Here is a 24452-nt window from a genome sequence, read left to right as displayed (position 1 = left end):
AACACAAGCTTCAATTGAATGGGCCAACACAATGTGGTGCCAAAGGAAAAACTCAACAAATACTACATGAATGAACGAATACATGAGAGATCAGAAGAATGTTTAAATATTCATTATGGGGGAAACACAGACCTAAGGCTTTGGGGAAAGGAGGGTCTTTCCCAGGACCTTGCTTTTCCATCACAGCCTCTACTATTTTCCTTTCTTCCCCTAGCTAGGAATTCCTCCTAACTAACTAACACCTGTTAGTGCCAAGGTTATAAACAGCGTAGCCCCGGGCAGTTTGCCACTCTGCTCCTCTGAAGAGTGTCCCGTTGGATCTACTTAAGAACTCAAGTGAGTGATAGGGCCGATTTATGACTCAGGTTTTTATTTCAATTTAGTGGCATTCCTCTAATTTTCTATCACCTCTATCTTGGGTTTAGAGAGCAGAAACAAGAAGGTGGCCCTGGAAACAAAGCAACGTTTGGGGAGTTGCAAAAGTTTTAATGCAGTTTTAAGTTCTTAGTGCATCAACACTTTGGGGACACCTTGTTTAAGAGGTGCCATCTGAAAAGCGATCACAAAGGACAGAGGAGATGAACTGGGAGTGACTGGGGTAGAGAACACAAAGGAATAATACAATAATAATGAAGTTTATTGCTACGGCGAAGACAAGTGCAAATGGCAAAGCTGCTCAGGTCCTCTTATTTTCCACTTGGCCACCAGGAGGCCAAATCAAAATGAAGTCCCAGCTGGTCTTCCTTCTCAGACCTGTGTGCAGAACACTCTTGGATGGGTTGTGACACAAGCAGTAAGAGCCTTCAGACAGACAGATGTACAAATGGCAAAGCGAGACGCCCAGAGTCTGTATTCCCCTCTGGCTGCTCACCCCAGCGCCAACAGGACAGTCTCGTGTGTTTGTTGGGAATGGTGCCGGTCAATTGTTGAACTTAACTGAAACTCAGCAGCATCCTGAGATACAGAGCTCGTCCACAGAGGGCTCATAATCCAGGGGAGACATTTACATTCCTGTATCCTTTGATATCCTTAAATCTGTTGCTCCTCAGATTGGCTTGGATCTGCCGCTGGCCACTCTTGAAGGGGATAGTTTTAATAGTGACGCTGGCCCTACTTTGAGGTTTGAGGATTCCGATGCTAAGGAAAAGAGTGGAAAAAGTTAGTAAAAGCCTCTTCATTCTGATTCCCTGTTTTCTTTTTTGAGGTTTTATTGGTGCTACTCTAAAAAATAATAATGCCACTGTCATGTCTTGAGGATTCTCCTCCCCTCCCCACACATAACTTCCCCTGGGACATGGATATGTAACAGAATCTTTCCTTGTAACAAATAAATACAGTCTAGCAAAACAAATCAACTTCTTGGCCATGGCTAGATAAACTGAGTTAAGTGACTTGCCTAGGGTCATACAACTAGGGCGTGTGGGAGGCCAAGTCTGGTGTTTTATCCACTATGTTACCCTCTATGTTAGTCTCATCTTTCTTTAGTGCATTCAGAGTGCCCACCCTGAGAAACACATTCTCTAGAACAGAGGATAGTAGGATTTGAGTGACAACATATGTATAACCCAGTGAAATTGCTTGTCAACTCCAGGAGTGGAGAGCGAAGAGGGGAGGAAGACAAGAAGAATCATGTAACCGTGGAAAAAAATGTTTAAAAAATAAAACAGAGGATAGAACTGAGCTGTAGTGTTGTACTGGAAATACCTGCCTCTGGCCCAGGGGCCTGGGGACTCCCTTCACTTACATGATGTTGTGCTGTTTCTTGAATAGGCCACTGCCTTCCACAGTCAGCACGCAATCTCCTACCTCCTCCCAGAAAGGATTTTCAAATATTATTTGCATGGTAAGTGTCTGGCCCACAACGGCTTCTCCCAGAACCTGAACAAAGAAACCAAAATTGTGATTGCAGGAGAGATTAGGGGAAAAAGGAAGACATCTGAAGGTCTCACTATCCAATTTGTTTCCTGAAGAGATGGGATTCACAGCCCAAAAAGTTCAGGGTACAGGAAATGGTTCCTGAAATCAGAGGACTTCACTTGGATCTTTCTACCACCACATAGAGGCATATCCAGGCGGGAAATGATCAGAAGGACCACAAGGACATTAGCATTTAATCTGAAAGACTGCCAATTTTCACGATAAATTCTGACTTTGTTTTTTGTTGGACTGTGAGGGTAAAAGGGAACTTTCTGTCCTAATAAAGATCAACAGCATCTCTGTCATTATCCAGGGTGGTCTCTGGAGTGGCTCATGGGGTACCAAGAAATGAAATGACTTCCCATGGTCACATGGCTAAAATATGGCAGAAATAAGAGCTGGAATGTGATCTTCCTAATTCCAAAGCTAATCTGATGGAGGTGGGCTGTGGGTAGTGAGGGGCAGTAATAGAAACAGGACCCTCGTGTTCTGAAATCTTGTAGTTCTCACTAGTTAGCACTAGTTAAGCACAAACTGGAAAATCTGTAGTTTCAGCATGAGTCAAGCAGAAATTGCAGAATGTGTATTATTATTCAAGGAACCATTCTATATTGTTAATCATCTGTACTGCATCTGTAAATGTTCTGTACTGAGTATCAGCCTTGGGATGTTTGGTATTATTAATTGCTCATATTGTTCTGTATTTACCTTAGTTCTGAACTATTAGGCATTATTAATTAGTGACAGTGGCCATCTACTGTACTGTATCCCCATCCCATGTCCTCTTTGGGGAGGGAATTTCAGAAGGGTAACAAGATGCAAACCCTGATCCACAGAAGTGGAGCTGCTACTCCACACCTGGAGAGCTCCTATTCCACCAGCTCTGTGGTTGCTCCAGTAGCTGCAGGGCTATTCCATCAGCCCTTAGGCTACTCTATTAGTCCCCAGGCTATCCAGTTAGCCTCCAGACTATTTCATCAATTATTAGGCTATTATACTATTTTAAAAACCTCTTCTTCAAATAAAATTCTTTTTACTTCTGGATTGAATGGAATTTGAGCCTCCTATTTGTGGGATGAAAACCTGCTATAAACTTGGATGTGTTTTCCCACAATTCCTTTATTTACCACAGCAGAATGGTTTTGTAGCAAGCATTTTTTCTTGGTTCCTTCGATCCTCCTTTCCTTCCTTCCTTCTTTCCTTCTTTCCTTCCTTCCTTCCTTCCTTCCTTCCTTCCTTCCTTCTTTCCTTCCTTCCTTCCTTCCTTCCTTCCTTTTCATCTTTATCTCTTTCTCCCTTCATTCCTTTGGTCCTTCCTTCCTTCCTTTATTCCTGCCTTTTCTTTCTTTCTTTTTCTATTTCCAGTTTATACTTGAGTTGTTCAGCCATGTCCAATTCATTGTGACTCAATTTGAGATTTTCTTGGCAAAGATACTAGTCTCCTGCTCACTTGACAGATAATGAAACTAAGACAAACTAAGACAAAAAGTGACTTGCTCAGGGTCACAGAGTTACTTAGCTACTGAGACCAGATTTGAACTCAGGAAGACGTGCCTCCCTGATTCCATGGCACACTGTGCCACTTAATTGCCCATCATTTCCTTAAGTCTAAATAATCTACAAATTAAGTATGGATGTGTAGCATTTGTTGACTTCTGAGGTGTCAATACTTTGAAAATTTAACAATCAGCTCTTGAGAATTAAAGCTGGCCAAGTCACCCTTGCTTATATATGTATATACTTTTTTTTCTTGCCAGAAAGTAAACTTTTTGAGAGAAAAGACTGATTTGTTTTTGTTCTTGTATTCCCCAGCCTACCCCCCTCTGATAGGTGCTTAATCACTTGACTGATTATAACTAAGGAGAATGGGATACCGAAAGGCTCTCCTCCCAAGCAGGGAAATGTCTGCTCTCCCCTGGGCAAGCTCTACCCTCTCTACCTCTCTGTTCCAAAATGTGTGCAGTTTTGTCAGGCCTTTCCCTACATTAATCACGATGCTTGGGAGTTCCAAGGTGATGATCTTGTCAACGAGGAATCTCTCTGAGCTGTTCTTCTCTTCTCCCAGGGCACTGATCCGGATCTGCTTGTCTGGTGACAGAAACTCGCTGTACTGGGAATAGGGGATTATACAGGGAAACGTCTTTGCTGAGGAGAAAGAAGACAAAGGTATAGTGAGAGCATCCTAGAGCCTGTATAGGGCCAGGGATGGTTGTTCTCAGAGGGCAGAGTAATATTTTCTAGTGGGTCTCTTTTCTGGAGATTTGAATTCTATATTAAGGGGATCCTTTCTAGGTTGGGCAGGAGTAGTGGCATCTCTGGGGAGAAGGGACCCCCCTGGTTAAATCCTTTTACTTTAAAAACCTTTACCTTTAAAATAAATACTAAGTATTGATTCCATGGCAGAAGAGTGGTAAGGACTAGGCAATTGGGATTAAGTGACTTGTCCAGGGTCATACAGTTAGGAAGTGTTTGAGGCCAAATTTCAACCCAGGACCTCTCATCTCTAGATCTTGCTCTCTATCCATTGAGCCACCTAGCTGCCCCTATCATTAAATTCTGTGAGCCTGATAATGTACCATCTCATAGAAGTAGGGTCACACCTGCAGAAGTCATCCAGGTCTGGCAATCTGTGGGGACCAAATCGTATAGGCCTATGCTGCCAAATGCCCTGGTATAATTAAAATTTTCTCAATTGGGTTTGGCTCATAGATTTAGAGCTAAAAGGGACCTTAGGGGTCAGCTAATCTAATCTCTTTATTTCGGTCTACATATTATATCAGTTATAATAATTCTATTCTGTTGTGGTACTTTTGTTAAGTTATATCATTCTCATTACCTTGTTAAGTTATCTATTGTTATGGTTTTAAATTACATGTTATTAAATCATATTACAGCCTAATACAATACAATATGATTTAACATATGGTAGGCCCTCATTTTACACAAATTCACTACATGCTAATTCAGGTACATGAAACTGACAATTTTTAAAAAAGCAGAAAAATACATAAAATAACGATTTTAAATTATTAAATCCATCCTGTTTTTCTAAGCAGCTTAAAGTCTTGCAGAAGTTCTCCCAATCATGAATATTCTCACTTGGAAAAGCATTCATGTGTGTCATTATATTGTTTTGTACCCAAAACCCACATCAGTTTGTCAACTACATCAGATTGGTGCTTCCCTTTGTTTCATTAATGCTATTTAATTATTAATAATGGCCCCAAAGTACAAGATTGGTGATGCTGGTAGCTCTGACAAGCCTACGAAAAGTTATAAAGTGCCTCGATATGTTCAAATGAGAAATACTTACTAAACTACGGGGGTTGTCATTATGTGTGATTTTTGACTTATGCAAAGGATCTTGGAACATAATGGTCATGTAAAATGAGATCATACTGTAATATAATATAATATATTAAAATGAACACTTTTCTGAAACTGGGCCTCCCCATTTCACCCAGGCTAGAATTACAGCAGTCACTCAAGGACCCAATCCTACTACTACTTGGCCTTTGCCATTTCCAGTTCTGGTTGGATTGCCAGGTGCTCCCCTTTTGGGGGAAGCTCATTATCTTGGCATTGATCTTAGTACAGTCACCTGACTGGCCTAGCAAGATGTGTATGGGTAAACATTTGACAAAAAAAGGATTTAAAAATGGCAGCTTTCTTCTGTCTTGGAATTGATTTTTTTTTTAAACCTTTACCTTCCATTTGAATCTAGGACTCTAGGTCTGGCTCTCCATCCACTGAGCCACCCAGCTGCCCCCTGTCTTAGACTTGATATTAAGACAGAAGCTAAGGGTTTAAAAAAGGGGTAGGTAAGCAACTAAATAGCACAGTGGATAGAGCACCAGGCCTGGAGTTGGGAAGATCTGGGTTTCACTCTGGCCTCAGACATTTCCTAGCTATGCTACCTGGGCAAATCACTTAACCTGGAAGACCTAACCCTTGCTGCAATTCTGTCTTAGAACTGAAACTGACAGAAGATACAGGTTTAAAAAATGTATACAGGTTACTTCTAAGTTTAATCTTCACTAGGAGCATTTTCCTATTTCTTTCTTAGATCTAGACAATCAACAAAACAATAAATCAAGACCTGATATGTAGTGCTTGCCAATTTCTATATAAATGCTGAAGATTTAATAATCAGCTTAATCAGCTCTTGAGGTAGCAGTCCTGACTGAACTTCCCTAGCTTAGCCAGGCTCAGCCTCCAAGGTAGCTGGGATGGCCAATTTGTGCCTCCATGCCCAGACTTCCTTCTCATTTTATTGATGAGGGAAACTGAGGCCCAGAGACATGAAGTGACTTGCCCCAGGTCACATAGGGAGTGAATGTCTGAGCCAAGCTTCAGGCTCTCCAAATCCTACAATCTTTCCCCCAGAAATCTTTTGCACCCACCCAGCACAATGCCTTTGGTGTTTGATAAACGCTTGTTGAGTAGAATTGAACTGAATTTGGCCTTGCACACACATACCTTCGCTGGGCATTAGAGTGATAAATGCCATGTCTTGCCAGAAAACATTCAGGGGGCTGCCATCATGGAGCATGGACTGAGCACTCAGGTTCACCTTAAGGGCCTTGAACTGAGGAGCCAAGTTGAAAGCCTGTAGAACAAAGTTTATGTCCAGGCCCAGGTAGGCAGGCTCGGTCAGCTTGAGTTTCAGGCTCACGGCCTTTGGCAGAGTAGGAGAACTGTGGCCTAGGGGTCCCCCTCCCCTTGTCGATAGGGGCCCTGCAGGCTGGGAACTTGCTCTGTGATGCTCTGGGAATCCTCTTAGCTGCAGTTTCTGGAGAGCTTTCATATATACCTCTCGCTCCATGGGTGAGCCTAGGTCAGAAAAGAACAGGGCCCAGAGATTTAGATTGTGTTGGTCTGGGGAAATAAGACTGATATTAATGGAGGGAAAAAATGAGGCTGCTCCCACCCCTAGTACCAGAAAAATCTCTTCTGAGGTTATTAAAGTACAGGGTAACTTTCAAAGAACTGAGCACTCTGCAAAAATTATTATCATTAACTAGATTATATATGAATACATAATAGCTCCAAACTGTAGAGTTACACATACTATTTCTTTATTCTCTAGTTCTTTTACAAATTGGTTTTGACTACATGTTAATTTGGCAGCTAGGTGGTGTAGGGGAGAGAATACTGGGCCTAGAGCCAGAAAGGCTCATCTTCCTGAGTTCAAATCTGGCCTCAGACACTTATTAGCTGTGTGACCCTAAACAAATCACTTAACCCTGTTTGCCTCAGTTTCCTCATCTGTAAGTGAACTGGAGAAGGAAATGGCAAACCACTCCAATATCTTTGCCAAGATAACACCAATTAAGGTCACGAAGAATTGGACAGGTTTGAAAAATAGCTAATCAACAGTGACAAAGCAACTCGTTTATCATGAAATAGCCTAATTACAAAAAAATATGAAAAATTACATTTTTGAAAGTGTTTCTTTTTAAATAATCATTTTGTACATTATAATGTCATAGATACAGAATTAGAAGGTACCTCAGAGGTAGGGGTGCTAGTAAATATTTAACAAGCAGCTTTCCAGAAAAAAAAAAAGATATATAAGATGTACTTTGAAGTTTCATCTGCAATATTCACATTTTTTCCATTACTCTCAAATCTAGATAGTTAACAAAACAATAAATCAAGAATCCTGGTTTAAGGTGTTTTCCAATTTCTGAGGTATAAATCAATGTTCACACTGAATATTTAACAATCTAACAGGCTCTCAGGAGTTGAGCTAGCTCTAGCACAACCTTGCTCAGAGGTCATTGAGTCCAACCCGTTCATCTTATGGATGAGGAAACATAGCATAGAATGGTAGATTTAGGCTGGGACTCAGAACCAAAAGGGATCTTAGAGGTAATTCAGTCCATTCCTCTCATTTAGTAGAAGCAGAAATGGGGACCCAGGGAGGGCAAGTGAGTTGGCCAAGATCACACACATCAGAATAAGAATCAAAAATGGGATGTGAATCGTCCAAGTCCCATCAGCTCCAGAACCAAGACTTATGCTACCATATATCACATTGCTTTCTTTCCAACTTAATAGCTATCCCACTGATGCTAATTGTTGACCCTTTTACAAGTAGCTGAGTCAACTGAAGGATTTAATGACCCCAGAAATCAATTATTTTTTGAAAGCCAATCAATAAATATTTATTTTATTGACTCATATAGACAGAAGTAAGAATAATACCATTCCATGATGGGAGAACATATGTATACCAATAAGCTATTTCCCATGTTGCTTCAAGAAGATTTCCATTTTTAATTAATGCCTACAAAAGTTGCTTTTGCAAGGAAATGACCATAGAGTCATAGAGAAGACAAGGATACTCAGAGCACTTTGATTTCGTTGATTCATTCTTGGATTTGTTCATTCAACAATCATTGCTTATACACTTACCAGATGCTACACAAGATGCTGAGGATACAGACATGAAAGCAAAAACAAAACCATTCCTGACCTCATGAAAACTATATTCTAATTTCCATAAAATTATATTTCAAATTACCCTTCATTTCTAACTTAAATTCCTGTTGCAATTTACCAATAATTTTTAAAAATAAATTTTACTTTAAATATTACTATACTACTACTTCATAAAATTTGAATATGCAAAAGAATATAAGGTCCTTGAGGTCAGGTCAGGGACTGTTCTGCTCTTGTTCTTGGATCTCTAGCATAGTGCTAGTATAAGAATATTTGCTAAATAAAAGCTTGTTGAATGGCCAGTGAATGAAATGAATGCATGGCCAATTATTTTAAAAGTATCAAATAACCATTGGAAATTCAGAAGAAACTCAGTCGCTGAGGCTTCAAAAGACCCAGGCATGATGACAGATTGTTCAGATTCACATTAGGACTGGCAGAGAACAATTCCAACACTCCTTTGTTGGAATTTTTACTGGCATCCCTACCTCCACCTCTAAATCCTCTCCCATATTTTGTGGAGTAAAAATGGGATAAGAACACATAGGGGAAGTATGTATACAGACAAACATTATCTTTAGTTTCCTAACCCTGGAGTCTAGTTCAGAATCACAGAATTTCAGAGCCGGAAAATGACACTGGTATCCTTGCTGTTCCTTACACAAAAGATAATCCATCTCTACCTTGGGCATTTTTTCTCTCTTTTTTAAATCCTTACTTTTTGTCTTAGAAACAAGTATTTAAGTATTGGTTCCAAGGCAGAAGAGCAGTAAGGACCAGGCAATTGGAGTTGTGACTTGCCCAGGGTCATTCAGCTAGGAAATATCTGAGGCCAGATTTGAAACTCAGGGCATTTTCACTGGTTCTCCTCCATGCCTTGAATGTTCTTTCTCCTTATCTCTAACCTTCAGGCTTCTCTGGCTTCCTTCAAGTCCCAGCTAAAGTCCCACCTTTTATGAGAAGCCTTTCCCAGTCCCTTTTAATCTCAAATCTCCTCTCTGTGATCATTTGATCATCTCTGATTTATTCTGTACATATTTTGTTCATATATAGTTGTCTGTGTGTTGTCATTAGACTGTGAGCAGCTCGAAGACAGGAACTGTTTTTTGTTTTTTGCCTTTCTTTGTAAATCCAGCTCTTAGTACTGTGGCTGGTGTGTAGTAGATGCTGAATATGTGCTTAATGACTTGATTTCCATGGCTAACTAGTCCTAGATTTTCATTTAGTGACTTGTCCAAGGAGGTAATCATCAGATGAAGAGTTTGAAGAATTGAGGACCAGTGTCTTTTGCACCATGCAGCCTAATCCATACCAGAGAAAGATCCTCCCCCCATCCCGTAGCATTCCCATAAAATGAACCTTTGCTAGAAGACCTCTAGTGAGGAAGGATTCCCTCCTCAACTTCCTGAGAGAAACCATTCCTCTTTTCTTAGTTGTTCATTTGTTTCAGTTGCGTCTGACTCATTGCTACCCCATTTGGGGTGTTCTTGGCAAGTTACCAGAGTGGTTTGCCATTTCCTTCTCCAGCTCATTTGTCAGCTGAGGAAACTGAAGCCAACAGATTTAAGTGATTTGCCCAAGGTTACACAGGTAGGAAGTGCCATAGACAGGATTTGAACTTAGGTCTTACTGACTCCAGGCCCAGTGCTCTATCCACTGTCCCTCCCATCTACTCCATCCCACTTTTGGGTAACTAATTGCTAGGAAGTTCTTCCTTCTATAAAGGTAAAATTGAGTTCTTTCCATCTCTTACCCATTGCTTTAAACTCTACCCTCTGAGGTCAAACAGAGTAAGTCTAATCCCTTATTAAAGAAAATCCTTCTCACTGAAAATAGCTCTTAATCTCTTTTCTGAGACTTTTCTTTCCCAGGCTAACCATCCTTCATTCTTCCAGCTGGTCCTCATTCAATGTGATATACTCTACACCAGTGGTTCCCAAACTTTTTTGGCCTACTGCCCCCTTTCCAGAAAAAAAATATTACTTAGCCCCCTGGAAATTAAATTTTTAAAAATTTTAATAGCTAATAATAGGAAAGATAAATGCACCTGTGGCCATCACTGCTCCCCTGGATTGCTGCAGCACTCACCAGGGGGCGGTGGCACCCACTTTGGGAATCACTGCTCTACATCATCTTTCTCTTACCAAAGTCCTTGCCCAACTTCAGTGCCCAGAACTGTACATTATGGTGCACCATATTCCAGATATTGTCTAATCAGGCCAGCAGAGCTATCTTCTCCTTATTTTTGGAAGCTACGCCTTTCCATTCAGTCCAAGATCTCATTAGTTTATTTTGCTGCCACAGGAGACACACTATTGGCTCCTATTGAAATTGAAGCCACTAAAACTCCCAAATCCTTTTCAGACAAACTATTGCCTAAGCATGCCTTGTTTTTAAAATTTTATTAATTTATTATTATTTTAATTAAAATATTTTTCTATGTTTACATGATTCATTTTATTTCCCTCCCCTTTTCCCTCCCCCTCCCCAGAGCCAATAAGCAATTCTACTGGATTGTACAAATGTTATCACTTGATGCCTATTTCTACGTTATTCATTTTTACCATAGAGCTGAAACCCCAAGTCATATACCCATATAAACAAGTTTTTCTTTTGTGTTTCTACTCCCATTAGTTCTTTCTCTCAATGGGGATAGCATTCTTTCTCATAAATCCTTCAGGAAAGCCCTGGAATATTGTATTGCTACTAGTAGTGAAATCTATTACATTGGATAGCTCCACAATGTTTCACTTTCAGTGTACAATGGTCTCTTGGTTCTGCTCCTTTTGCTCTGCTTCAGTTCTTGGAGGTCTTTCCAGTTCATATAGAAATCCTCCAGTTCATCCATCACTCCTTACAGCCTAATCATGTCTTCTTGTCCCGTACTAGTAAAGTTGGCCTTTGGAATCCAAGCATGAGAGTTTATCTTTATCCTTATTAATTCCATCCCTGACTCCTTCATTCAATGTATTAGCTTTACAACTTGCCCCCTTTTCCTATGTTATCTGAAAAATCAATACGCCTGCTTATTCCTTTGTCCAGTCCTGAGCCCAGGCTATCAGACCAAACCATTGAAGACTTGGAGGGGTTTACTACAGTCTGAAGCAGCCCCAGGAGTTGAGGTCCAAATCCAGGTCCTCTGAGGTTTAGAAGGTTTCTAGAGTTGCCAAGGCTCACATTAAATGGGTAGAAGATAGTGGGTATTTCAGGTTTTTGTTAGGGTAGGTTTGGGGTGGTCCTCGGGGACATAGACTAGACAGAACCCTGGAATATACCAGTCTCTTAGGTTAGCCCTAGAGTCCTTAAAATTTTGTTGGAAGTCAAGAAGAGAAATGACCTCTATCTTAATGGCTCCTATTGGGTGGCCCCTTCCTGTCTGGATTGAGCAGTTTATCCGAATGGATTTTGGTCATTTAGAAGAGCAGTGGTCAATTTGGGAGGCTACCCATCTGATCTGACCTTCCAGATACTTTCAAGGTATCCAATGACATGAGAGAATCGAAGTAATAAATCATTTAGTTACTTGGCATCTCTTATGCAAGCTTAATTTTTAGCTGAGAGGAAGAAGTAAGAGATTTGTATATTCTTGGCTAAATGCCTTGGAATATAAATTGACTTGAACTCCATTTCAGAATACTATATTGGGGAAACAGTGGTGAGGGGGTGGGTGGATAGAGAAGGAGCCAACATGAAATAATAGAAAAATCAGAGGACCTGGGTTCATATCTCACTGTTGATGTTTACTATGATCTTGGGCAAGACACTTAACCTCCTTTGCACCTCAGTTTCCTCCTTTAGAAAATGAGAGAATTGAACTAAATGGGTTCTAAGGTCCCTTCCATGTTTAAGTATTTGATTCTATGAACTTCATAAGATAGAGACATTCTTCAGTCCTTTTTTTTCAAATAAAAAACAACAATAATAACACTTACCAGCTGTCTTAAAATCAATACTAAGCATCAATTCTACAGCAGAAAAGAGGTAATGGCTAGGCAATTGGGGTTAAGTAACTTGCGCAAGGTCATATAGATACTAAATATCTTAGATTGGATTTGAACTTAAGAAGATGAGTTTGTTTGTTTTTTAAATTCTAAAAGTGCTCTATCTGCTGTGCAATCTCACTGCCCCTCAAATTTGAAATATTGTGATATAAATACTCCTTACATATATTGACACAGGGAAAGAGAGTCCCAGCACTAATACCAGATATTGCAATACACTGCCTCCCATCCCCAACCTCTCTCCTGCACAAAGTCCCATATATTCTTGTACAACTCCATACATGAACATGTTGGAGCCAAGACATTCAATCACCTTCTCATTACCTTGTATGTACCTTCTCATTACTAGTAGAATTGACAGTCACCAACTGACACTCTTTTCAGCTGTTTCCTAGCTGAAAATAGCTGCCTATACATACTCCTTTCCGTTTCCTTGAGAAAAAACATCTTGTTCTCTGACCTTCTAACTCAAGCACTTTGAGTGATTGTGAGTTTGGGCTGTACCTTCTTGATACTTGTAGTTCTCAGTAATGTCATCTCTGTCATCGCTCTGGATGCTCTTGGTACTGATAAAGTTGCCAACCGAATTGGTGTCACGGTAAAGTTTCTGCTCCTTTCCACCATAGACAAGCCAGGACACACAGTCAGCGTTCACCATGGAAAAGGCAAAGGCTGTGTCATATTTCAGTTCCACCTCTCCTTCTTTGATGGCTCTAACTGAGGCAGGCCCACAGCAGTAGACACCTAGAGAAGAGTAGAAGGCAAACTATTATAAGGAGCCATTTCTGGTGAGTGGAAGAAACGAGATTGAGAATACACACACGGTGACTATAAGAATATCAGCAAAGACAACTCCAAAAAACAACAAACCTCCAGTCAAGGGCAATGATGATCATTGGTGACAAATGACTGATGCTAAAATATACTAACTTCCTCTTGGTAGCAAGATGGTGGACTACAAGTTTGTGGTTCTATTGTTTTCAGTTGTGTCCAATTCTTCATGATCTCATTTGGGGTTGTCTTGGCAAAGACACTGGAATGGTTTTCCATTTCCTTCTCTGGGTCATTTTACAGATAAGGAAACTGAAGCCTATGGGGTGAAGTGACTTGTCCAGGGTCACACATATGGTAAGTGTTTGAGGCCATATTTGAACTCAGGAAGATTAGTCTTCCTTACTCCAGGTCTAGCACTTTGCCCCTTGTAAGGAATACTAAATACTTCATCAATCACAGTTGCTGTACTGGTTGGTTTTGCATGACTTCTTTTTTTATATTAAAAGGGAGGGCAATTCAATTCAGCAATACTACTACTGAGTCTATATGCCAAAGAGATCAAAGAGAACGGGAAAGGACCTACTCATACAAAAATATTTTTTATAGTTTTTTTTTTGTAATGGCAAAGAAATGGAAACTGAAAGGGATGTCCATCAATTGGGGAATGATGAATAAATTGCGGCATATGGTTGTAACGGAAAACTCTCCCTTCCTCTCTTCCCTCCCTCTCCAGGTGGTAAATAGTCTGATATAGGTTATAACAGTGTTTTCATGCAATTTTGTATTCCTCATGTTGTGATGAAGACACATATCACAAATACAATAAAAAAAACTCATGAAGGAAATAAATCAAAGAATGCTATGCCATTACAAAAAAAAAACTATAAAAAATATTTTTGTATGAGTAGGTCCTTTCCCGTTCTCTTTGATCTCTTTGGCTGGGTTTGAGGTTTTTCTGAACTCATCCTGTTCACCATTTCTTATGGGAGAGAATCTGAATGGCAAAACGTCAAAAAAGAATTGTGACTTTCCCAGGACACTAGGAAGTGTCTGAGGTCAAATTTGAACCCAGGACCTCCTTTCTCCAGGCCTGGCTTTCAATCCACTGAACCACCTAGCTGACCCTAGGTCAAACATTTTTTTAAAAAAGAAAGTAAACAAATCTGGGAAGAGAATAGGGGCAGCATTTATCTGGCGCTTGTAACAGTTTTCCTCTGGAAAACATTACCATTGCTGGTCTCTTGAGGAGTGGCATCTAGCAACTGCCAGCCTCCATATCCTGCGGGGAGATCTCTGCGACTCATCCAGCATTCATTCCACACGTGGAAATTCCTAAGAGAGAAGCCAGGAAATTTCATTGTTAGACTGAGGCAAAAAAAGGTTAAGTTTCTTGGAGGTCCCAAAACCCTTTGAAGCAATAGAGCCAAATGCATAGGGAACTGAACCTGGAATCAGAAAAAGTGACTTCAGGTTTTCTACCCCAGATACGTCTTAGCTGTATGACCCTGGGTAAGACACTGTGCCACCCTTTCCTCATCTGGAAAAATGGAGATTTTGTCTCCTGATCATAGCACTTAAGTCCCAAGGATGTTGTGAGGATAAAAATGAGATATTTGTAAAGTGCTTTACAAACCTTAAAGTGGGATAAAAATGTTAACTATTGGAGGCAGCCGGGTGGCTCAATGGATGGAGAGCCAGGCTTAGAGATAGGAGGTCCCACTTTCAAATCTTGCCTCAGACATTCCCTAGCTGTGTGACCCTGGGCAAGTCACTTAACCTCCACTGCTTAGCCCTTAACCACTCTTCTGCCTTAGAACAATGATTCTAGGACAAAAAGAAGAATTAAATTTTTAAAAAATTCTATTATTATTATTATCATCCTATGATCTCTAAATTGGTTTTAGTAGTGGTAAAATTATTTCCTTAGTGAAAACCATCATTTGCCAACCAGATTGTTTTTCCTTGGAGATTTACAATGGTAACTAGAAACATGGGGTTTTCTAGGGGTTTTAGTCTTTCAAAAAGAGCTCCTCCCCCACCCCCCCCAGGTTCAGAAGTTTCTCTTAGAATGGCTTCTTCCCAGTATTATTGATGGGAAGTAGGACTTTTGACCCTGAAAATGCTGTGGCCATTGCCCTAGTCTTAGTGTTTTGATGGAGAGATTTGAGAGGATGCAAAAATTGACCTTGTAGCAAGGAGCTTTTAAAGAGAGAGAAATCTAAGTTCCTAATTGCTTCTGCAAATATTAGGGATGGGACCTAAGTGTGTGAGGGGTCAAGAGGGGAAGATCAAAAATTGTTGTCTTCAGTCATGTCCAACTCTTCATGATCTCATTAGGAGTTTTCTTGGCAAAGATACTGAAGTGGTTTGTCATTTCTTTCTCCAGCTCATTTCGCAGATGAGGAAATTGAGGCAAACAGGGTTAAGTGACTTGCCCAGGGTCACATGGTTAATAAGCGTCTGAGGTCAGATTTGAACTTAGGAAGATGAGTTTTCCTGACTTTGGACCCAACACTCTATCCATTACATCACCTAGCTGCCCTGATCATAAATACAGTCCTGCAACAAATTGAAGAAAGGTCTTCTATAGAGTTTAAGTAAAACTCTCACCATACAGTGTCCTTCTTCTTATTCTCCAAGATCCTGCCAGTATGGTCAAAATACTCATCAATAATCAAATTTCCGTCTGTGTCATGCCCTGAATCAAAGTTGGTAATGACACGAGTGGGGATCCCCAGGCACCTCATCACTGCAGAAGGGATAGTAAAATTCAACAAACAAGTTCAATAAACATTTATTAAGTGATTACTGCATATAAAGCATAATGTTAGAGCTTGGGAAAGATACAAAGTTTGGATAATGCACAGTATTTGCCCTGATGTAGCTTACAGTCTTCCAGGGAGTCAAGTCACTAACATGGATAAGTATAATATACAGTATTGCAGAATAAGTGCATTAGAGAGCTATATTAGAGAGCTTTCAAATTTTTTAATAAAATGTTAGGAGAGGAGAAATCCAGGAAATCTTTACTCTAGTAAAGGCAACTAGATAGCACAGTAGATAGAGCACTGGCTTCTCAGAAAGACCTGAGTTCCAATTCAGCTTCAAACACTTACTAGCTGTATTGTTGTGGGAGAAACACATCCAAGCTTGTAGCAGGGTCTCGCCCCAAGAATGGGAGACTCAAACTCCATTCAATCCAGAAGTAAGAAAATAATTTTATTTGAAGAAGAAGGTGGTATAATAACCTAATAGCTGGTAGAATAGTCTGGGGCAGTGATGGCAAATCTGTAGCCTGGATGCCAAAGTTGGCATGCAGAGCCCTCTCTGTGGGCATGCAACTATCCTCCCCACCCCATCCCTACCCTCAGAGTTCATTACTAGAAAGGCAGAACTCCAGCTGAGCTGCTCCCTTCCTCCTCTCCATCATGCCTGATGACATTTTTTCACATCCCCACCCCTCTGCACAGCAGCCAAAGGGAGAGCCCAAGGGGTAAGGTGGGCAGCTTACAGGTGGCAGAGCTGGAGGGGAGCAGAGTGCTCTGGCCACTCCCCTCCCCCTCTCTACACTCACAGAGGACATTCCTCACTTCACCCACCCTTCCGCCCAGCAGCCCAATGGGAGTGCTTCCTCCCTCCCCTATGTGGGGTAAGGGGGACAGGGCAAGCCTGGCATTCGTTGTGGGGGAAGGACCTGGCATGGGATGGAGGTGGGGGCAGGCACTGGATCTGGATCTAGCACTCTGTTTCTAAAAGGTTCATCATCACTAGTCTAGGGGCTAATGAGGTAGCCTTGGGACTAATGGATAAGCCTATGGGTTAGTAGAGTAGCCTCTCTGGAGCTGATGGAATAGCAGCTCTCCAGATGTGGAGTGAAGAGTGGCTCCACCTCTGTGGATCAGGATTGACAAATTTATTAAAGACTGGGGACTAGTCATCTCCTGAAAACCCTGGGAAATGAGCATGATCAAATTCAGTTGAAGGTGTGTTTGGGGGTTGGACATATACATCAAAGGGAATAAGGAGCATGCACAGGTTTGGGGGATTCTTCTGGAATGCCAGAGTCCCCAGCAAGCAGGTCCCATGTTCTCCCATTGTCCACCTTGTCATCATTTGTCATTGTGGGAGAGGTCTTGCTGCCATTCTGGAATGAGAATATGGGGCAGGGGATGTAGAACATTGCAGGACCTCTATAGGTAATTATATCTTACAGCTCTAATCTAAAATATATAGAGAATAATATAACTCATTAATAAAACAGATTAGGCACAACGCTGATGGCTCAGTACAATATATTACTGAGCCAGTACTAATGATTAATCCTGGGCAAGTCACTTAACTGCTGTTTGTCTCGGTTTCCCCAAATATAAAATTTGGATAACAGCACTTATCCCACCCCTGGATTGTGAAGATCAACTGAAATCATATTTGTAAAGTGCTTAATACAACGTCTGGCATATCTGAGGCACTATATAAATGCTTATCCCCTTTTCTCCCCAGTAAGACCCTGAAATTATATGAAACTCACAGCTCAGGACCAGAGCCCTGAAAGAATCTTACTTTATGGTGTATTCTTACACCCCTTTCTCCAGGACACACATGCCAAAGTGCTTAGCACAGTGCCTGGCACATAGTAGGTACTTTATAAATGCTTATTCTACCCCCCCCCATTGTAAGCAGTTATGCAAACATCAAGGCTGCTGACTAATCAGCTAGAAAAGATAAAACTATTGCTCTCTTAGAAGAAAGGAGAATTGGGCCAGTCTGACATGTAGCCTAGATTTTGGGAGAGTAGATTTTCAAGGTGTATAGTGGAAAGCATCAAGAGGATCCAATGGACTAAAATCTTTTAGGAAAAGTCAGTTCAGAGGGATGAGAAACTCTCAAGAATGAATTTCTGAAGACACAAAGAGAAACAATTCTCATTAGGAGGAAGAAAGGAAGTTGTCTGAAGAGACTAATGTGGCTGCCACAAGAATTTCTCCAATCAACTTATATTTTAAACAGATTTAAAATTAGATTTCATATTCAGAAGCTGAAAACAGGGCATGACCTTGTAAGAAGATTGTTTGGAGGGCAAAAATTCAGAATGAGCTGAGGAAAGCTTAGAACCACATAAAGCATTTTTTGTTTGTTTTATAATGTAGAGGAGATTCATCCTTCCTTCCTTCCTTCCTTCCTTCCTTCCTTCCTTCCTTCCTTCCTGCCTGCCTTCCTTCCTTCCTTCCCTCCCTCCCTCCCTCAAGAGCAAGTGGCTACTAGGCTGCCTAAGGAAGAAAAAGCAAAGGGAAGAGAAATGAAGGTGATCAATGGGATTGTTTGTGAATGGCTCCTGAACTTCTAGCGTAGGCAAGATTAGGATACTTGGTCACAAAAACAAAACAAAACAAAACAAAACAAAACAAAATATCATTGCAGTTCAATTTTGTAATTTTACAAATGAGGAAACTGAGGTCCAGAGAGATGAAAGATTTTGCCCAAGGTCATGCAGATATTCAAGTGACAGAGTTAGGATCTGAACCCAGACCCTCTGACTCCATATCTAGATTTTTTTCACTTTTGATTGTTGCTGTTGTTGAGTCCTGTCTGATTCTTCCTAACCCCTTTTGGGGTTTTCTTGGCAAAGATAGTGAAGTGGTTTGCCATTTTCTTCCCCACCTCATTTTTTTTGCAGATGAGGACCTGAAGTAAATAATGAAGCGACTTCCCCAGGGTCTCATAGTTAATAAGTGTCCGAGACCAGATTTGAACTCATAAAGATGAGTCTTCCTCTGATTCCAAGCTCAGATCTCCATTCATTGTGCCACCTAGTTGCCCCTGTTTCTTCTTATACTGTATTATAAAAGTTGCCACCAAGCTAGCTCCTGGTGGGGGAAGGGAGCGGGACACAGACAGCCTGAGGTGGTAGTCAAATTATCCAGTTTTTAATAGTCAGATCCTCCTCCCTTGGGCTTGACTCTGAGTGAGAGGAAAGATGGGAACAAAGGAGGAACAATCAGTGTGGCAGGTCTGGGCAGAACCAAAGACATGAGGTGGCTGGGGCAGAGTCGAAGCTGCCAGGTGAGTGAAGGCTGGGGTAGGAGATGCAGGTGGAGCCAAGGAGAAGATGCTGCCAATGAAGATACATGAGCCCCCGAGCCTGGAGATCCTTGCCAGGCAAAAGAAGGGCGGTTTCCCAGTGTCCCATCGGTGAATATTTGGAAAGTGTAAAGTCAGAGGGATGCGTGAGACACTCATTACCTAGAAAATCAATCAGTCAACAACATAGATCTCTCTGATAGTCCTGTTGCTTCAGGCATATTTCTGGGAAAGGGGAAAGGAGGACCTCCTGAGAATTCTTCCCTGATTTATGGATGGCTGCTTGTAGTACCAAAGATGGTATCAGCATTCATTTAACGCTCTTAGTGGATATCATCTCTAGAGGCCACAGGTCAGGGAGGTTTTGTGTTGTCAGGGATAAATAGGCGTCTTGGAAAGATGGCTGGTTTGGGAGTCAGAGGTTATCTAGTGTTTATGACATTTTAGGATTTACAAAGTGCTTTACAAATAAGCTCTCATTGAATCCTTTAAATAACCCTAAGGGGTACTAGGTGCTAACACCATCCCCATTTTACAGATGAAATCGAGATAAATTAAATGACTTGCTCAGGGCCACAAAGATATTAAGTGTCTGAGGCAGGATTTGAACTCAGTTCTTCCTGACTCCAAGTCCAGCAGCCCTCCATCTACTGTACCACTTGGCTCTCTCTTTATCCTGTGCAACGTACTTGAAAAACAACAACAACAACAACAAAACTTTCTGAATTAGTAACAACTCTAAGACAAAAGGGCAAGAACTAGGCAAATGGACTTAAGTGACTTGCCCTGAGCCTCAGTTTTCTTCATCTGTTTAGTGGAGATAATAGTAATTCTGCTAGGTCATATGGCTTTGGGGAGGATAAAGATCAGGGTATGGCTACATTTGTGAATGTTTCTGGTCTTATCCCTAACATGGGGTCCAAGTATTTAGAGCTGGGAGGGACTTTAGAGATGACCTAAATTAACTCACTCAGATTACACATAAGGAAACTGAGACAGAAAAGGAGAATAACCTGCCTCACTTCACATAGGTAGTAGGTAATGGAGTAGAATTTGAACCCAGGTTTTCTGAGTTCAAAATATTGTGCTTTTATTGCTATATCTCTTCCAGCGTGTCACTTTTCTGATTAGGAATCTGTAATGGCAGCACAGTGGTTAGAATACAGGGCCTGGCATGGGGAAGACCTCAGTTCAAATTTGACCTTAAACACATACTGGTTCTGACCCTGTTTCTCTAGTCTCCCCATCTGTAAAATGAGCTGGAGAAGGAAACGGCAAACCACTCCAGCATCTTTGACTAGAAAACCCCAAATGGGATCACGAAGAAACAGACATGATTGAAATGACTGAACAATAACAACGTGGCTCCCAAATGACTCAAATCCAAATGCAAGTCATCAGGCATACATAAATTACATCTCAAATATAAATAGATGGAAAACAGGTGGAATTTAAAACTACAGAGGGAAGTAGGTGATAGATACAGTAGATAGAGCAGTGGTTCCCAAACTTTTTTGGGCTACTGCTCCCTTTCCAGAAAAAAATATTTACTTAGCCCTCTGGAAATTATTATTTTTTTAAATTTTAATAGCAATTAATAGGAAAGATAAATGCATCTGTGGCCTTCACTGCCTCCCGTGGATCCCTGCAGCACCCACCAGGGGGCAATGGTGCCCACTTTGGGAATCACTGAGATAGAGTGTTGAGCCTGTAGCAAGGGGAGAAAGATCTGAGTTCAAATCCAGTGTCAGTCATTTACTAGCTATGTGTCTCTGGGCAAGTCACTTAATGTCTGTTTGCTTCAATCCACTGGAGAAGGAAATGGCAAACTACTCAAATATCTTTTCCAAGAAAACCCAATGGACAATATTGGTGTGCCATATGATACCTGGGGTCACAAAGAGTTGGTCGTGATTAAAGAATGGTGTGTTACAGGGGAAAGACAATTGAACTTCGATTCTAAGCCTGGCTTTGCATGACACTGGGCATGCCAAATGAGAGAGGTGGATATTATAACCTCTGACATCCCTTATAGTTCTAAACCTATGATCCTATCATGGCTCTGAACCTCAGTTTCCTTATCAGTAAAATGGGGATCGTGTTTTTTCTGTCTACAACCTCCACAGAGTTGTGGGAATCAAATGAAATGATATTTGTAAAATTCTTAATTAAACCCTTGAAGGTTTACAAATGTAAGTTATTATTGTAATTATCAATTTTTTAAAGGAAACAATTAGCTTTAACAGAGTTCCTTAATAGAGCTCTACATTTATAGAAAAATATCATTGGCTGGCTTTACAGCGTGGTATAGTGGAAAGAATGCTGCCTTTTGAAACCTGGTTCTGGCACTAGTTTTGTGACCTTGGGTAATTCACATGACTTACCTGAGTCTCAGTTTCCTTGTCTGTAAAATGAGGTGATGATGATACTTGCAATATGGAGTTGTATGAAGAAGGACCTTAAAGCACTAATTAAATATTCCCAGAGACTGCATAACTGCTGGACTTGTGCATCACAAATCAAGGGCCATCGCAATCCTTCTGGTATCAGTGATTAGAATTCTAGGTAGCCCAGTGGATAGAGTACCAGACCTGGAGTCAAGAGGACCTGGGTTTAAATCTGGCCTCAGACACTTCCTGGCTGTGTGACCCTGAGCAAGCCATTTAAGCCTGATTGTCTAGCCCTTACTGCTCTTTTGTCTTAGAATTGATACTAAGGCAGAAGGTAAGAGTTGTAAAAACAAAAGAATTCTAAGTAGAGTCCCTGGAAAGGAATAATCAATCTGTAGCGCACTTACTTAGAAAATCCAATCTTATTGAAAAGATGGTTAAATATGATGGTTCTCTAGGAGAACCTAGCATTCCACAGCTAATAAGTGTCTGAGGCCAGATTTGAACTCAGGAAGATAAGAGTCTTCCTGGTTCCAAGCTTGGAACTCTATCTGCTCATTTCTTTTATTTTACAGAGGGGGAAACTAAGGTTCAGGAAGGTTTGTTCATGGTCACATAGCTTATAAGCGTTAGCATCAGGATTTGAACTTGGGTGTCTATTGACTCTTTTTTAAAAAAAAAAAAAACCCTTACCTTCTCTCTTAGAATCAATGCTGAGTATTGGTTCCAAGGCAAAGGAGCAGTAAGGGTGGGTTAAGTGACTTCTCCAGAGTCACCCATCTGAGGCCATATTTGAGCCCAAGACCTCCTGTCTCCAGGCCTGGCTCTCTAGCCACTGAGTCACTTAGTTGTCCCTCTATTGACTCTTAATCTAACATTGCTTAAATATCTCCTTCAAGATAACTTTATGGGGCAGCTAGGTGGCTTAGTGAATGGAAAGACAAGGCTGGAAATGGGAGGGTAGGTCCTGGGTTCAAATATGGCCTCAGACACTTCCTAGCTGTGTGACTCTGGGCAAGTCACTTAACCCCCATTGCCTAGCCCTTACCACTCTTCTGCCTTGGAACCAGTACCATAGTATTGATTCTAGGATAGAAGGTAAAGGCTGTTAAAAAAAAAGATGACTTTCAAAAACATCACTCAAGTGATACCATAAGCAAATTAGGGGAGCATGGAATACTTTACCTAACACACCTATGGATAAGGGAAGAATTTAGGACAAACTAGAGATAGAGTGCATTATAAAATGTAAAATGGATAATTTTGATTATATTAAATTAAAAAGGTTTTGAATAAGCAAAACGAATGCAACCATAATTAAAAGGAAAGCAGAAAGCTGGGAAAATTTTTTTACAGCAAGTATTTCTGTCAGAGGGCTAATTTCTTAAATATACAGAGAACTAAGTCAAATTTATAAAAATAAAAGTCATTCTTCAATTGACAAATGGTCAAAGGATGTGAATAAGCAATTTTTAGATGAGGAAATCAAAGCCATCTATAGTCATATAAAAATGTTCTAAATCACTCTTTAAAAACAAACAAGCCCTTAGAACTGAAGCTAGTAGATTAGATTAGAAGACAGAAGAGTGGTAAAGGTTAGGCAAATAGGGCTAAGTGACTTGCCCAGGATCACATAGCTAGGAAGTGTCTGAAGTCAGATTTGAATCCAGGTCCTCCTGACTTCAGGCACTGAACCACCTAGCTGCTCCTCCTCTAAATTTCTAAATGATATTTTCTAGACACATTTAGATTTTCCTATAGTTCATCTATTATTGTTGTCATTATTATTATTATTATTATTATTATCTATTTTACTATAAGGATATCCTTTATTTGACTTGATATATAGAATCTTAAAGACCAAATTAGCAAAGAAGCAAATTACTAAAACTGGAAGACTCAAATTCATAGAAATTTCAGGCTGGAATAGTTTGTGTTAGATGGCAGCCTATAATATCCTGATGACATAGCCTGATTTTTTTTATCCAGTGTACACTTAGATCCCTCAGGAAAGGGTAAACAAAAGTCTGTAGCTCCAAACCTGGGAACAGGTGACTCCAGTGTTAGAGAAGTCTCTATGTTTATGGGTGTGTGGAGGAGAGGTGAAATAAAACAAATAAACAACAACCCACACTTCTGTAGAATTCTTGGGTTTGCTTTCCTCAGCCAATGAAACTGAGCTTCAGAGAGGCGACTTGTCAGGGTTCCACAACTAGTAATTGAGTATTAAAATGGAGCTCACTTCATTCCAAACCCAATGACTACAGGTTAGATTATTCTGCCCAAAGGTAAATAGGGAAAAAGGAAAGTTGTTATTCAGTGGGTCTACTCTTCTTGACCTTGTTTGGTGCTTTCTTGTCAGAGGTATTGGAGTGGTTTGTCATTTCTACTCCAGCTCATTTGATAGATAAGGAAATTGAGGCAAACCAGGTTAAGTGACTTGACCGGAATCACATATCTAGGAGGTCTGAGGTCACATTTGAATTCAGAAAGATGAATCCTCCTGGCTTTGAGCCTGGTACTCTAACCACTGCTCCACCTCGGTGGAGCTGCTAAAATGAAAGGATAAAAACAAAATATTCTAATCTTGAATACAATATAAAGTAGGATTAGACAGGCTGGTGTATTCTGTGACTCAGATTATGCTATATAAGACTTGCCACTCACTATCTAGCCCTAAATTTACTTCTTGCCTTCCTTCCTTCCTTCCTTCCTTCCTTCCTTCCTTCCTTCCTTCCTTCCTTCCTTCCTTTCTTAAATTTAAATCTTTACCTTTCATCTTAGAATCAATACTGTGTATTGGTTCCAAGGCAGAAGAATGGTAAGGGCTAGTCAGTGGGGGTTA

At 40.7% G+C, this 24452-nt stretch overlaps 1 protein-coding gene across 1 annotated transcript in view; it reads right to left on the bottom strand.

The window, feature by feature from the left end:
- Window positions 1-983: 983 nt before the first annotated feature.
- The window catches only part of TGM5 (transglutaminase 5), a 43495-nt gene continuing 20026 nt past the window's right edge, over window positions 984-24452 (bottom strand). Inside the window, exons 6-12 of the mRNA XM_044660017.1 lie at window positions 15750-15888; window positions 14368-14471; window positions 12870-13109; window positions 6397-6750; window positions 3902-4062; window positions 1745-1878; window positions 984-1137 (exon numbers count right to left, since the gene is read on the bottom strand). Of these exons, the coding sequence (XP_044515952.1) occupies window positions 984-1137; window positions 1745-1878; window positions 3902-4062; window positions 6397-6750; window positions 12870-13109; window positions 14368-14471; window positions 15750-15888 (1286 nt within the window). The remainder of the gene's footprint in view (window positions 1138-1744; window positions 1879-3901; window positions 4063-6396; window positions 6751-12869; window positions 13110-14367; window positions 14472-15749; window positions 15889-24452) is intronic.

The sequence above is a fragment of the Gracilinanus agilis genome, chromosome 2 (assembly GCF_016433145.1).
Source record: "Gracilinanus agilis isolate LMUSP501 chromosome 2, AgileGrace, whole genome shotgun sequence".
Classification (NCBI taxonomy): Eukaryota; Metazoa; Chordata; class Mammalia; order Didelphimorphia; family Didelphidae; genus Gracilinanus; species Gracilinanus agilis.
This window is presented reverse-complemented; position numbering and strand designations above follow the sequence as displayed.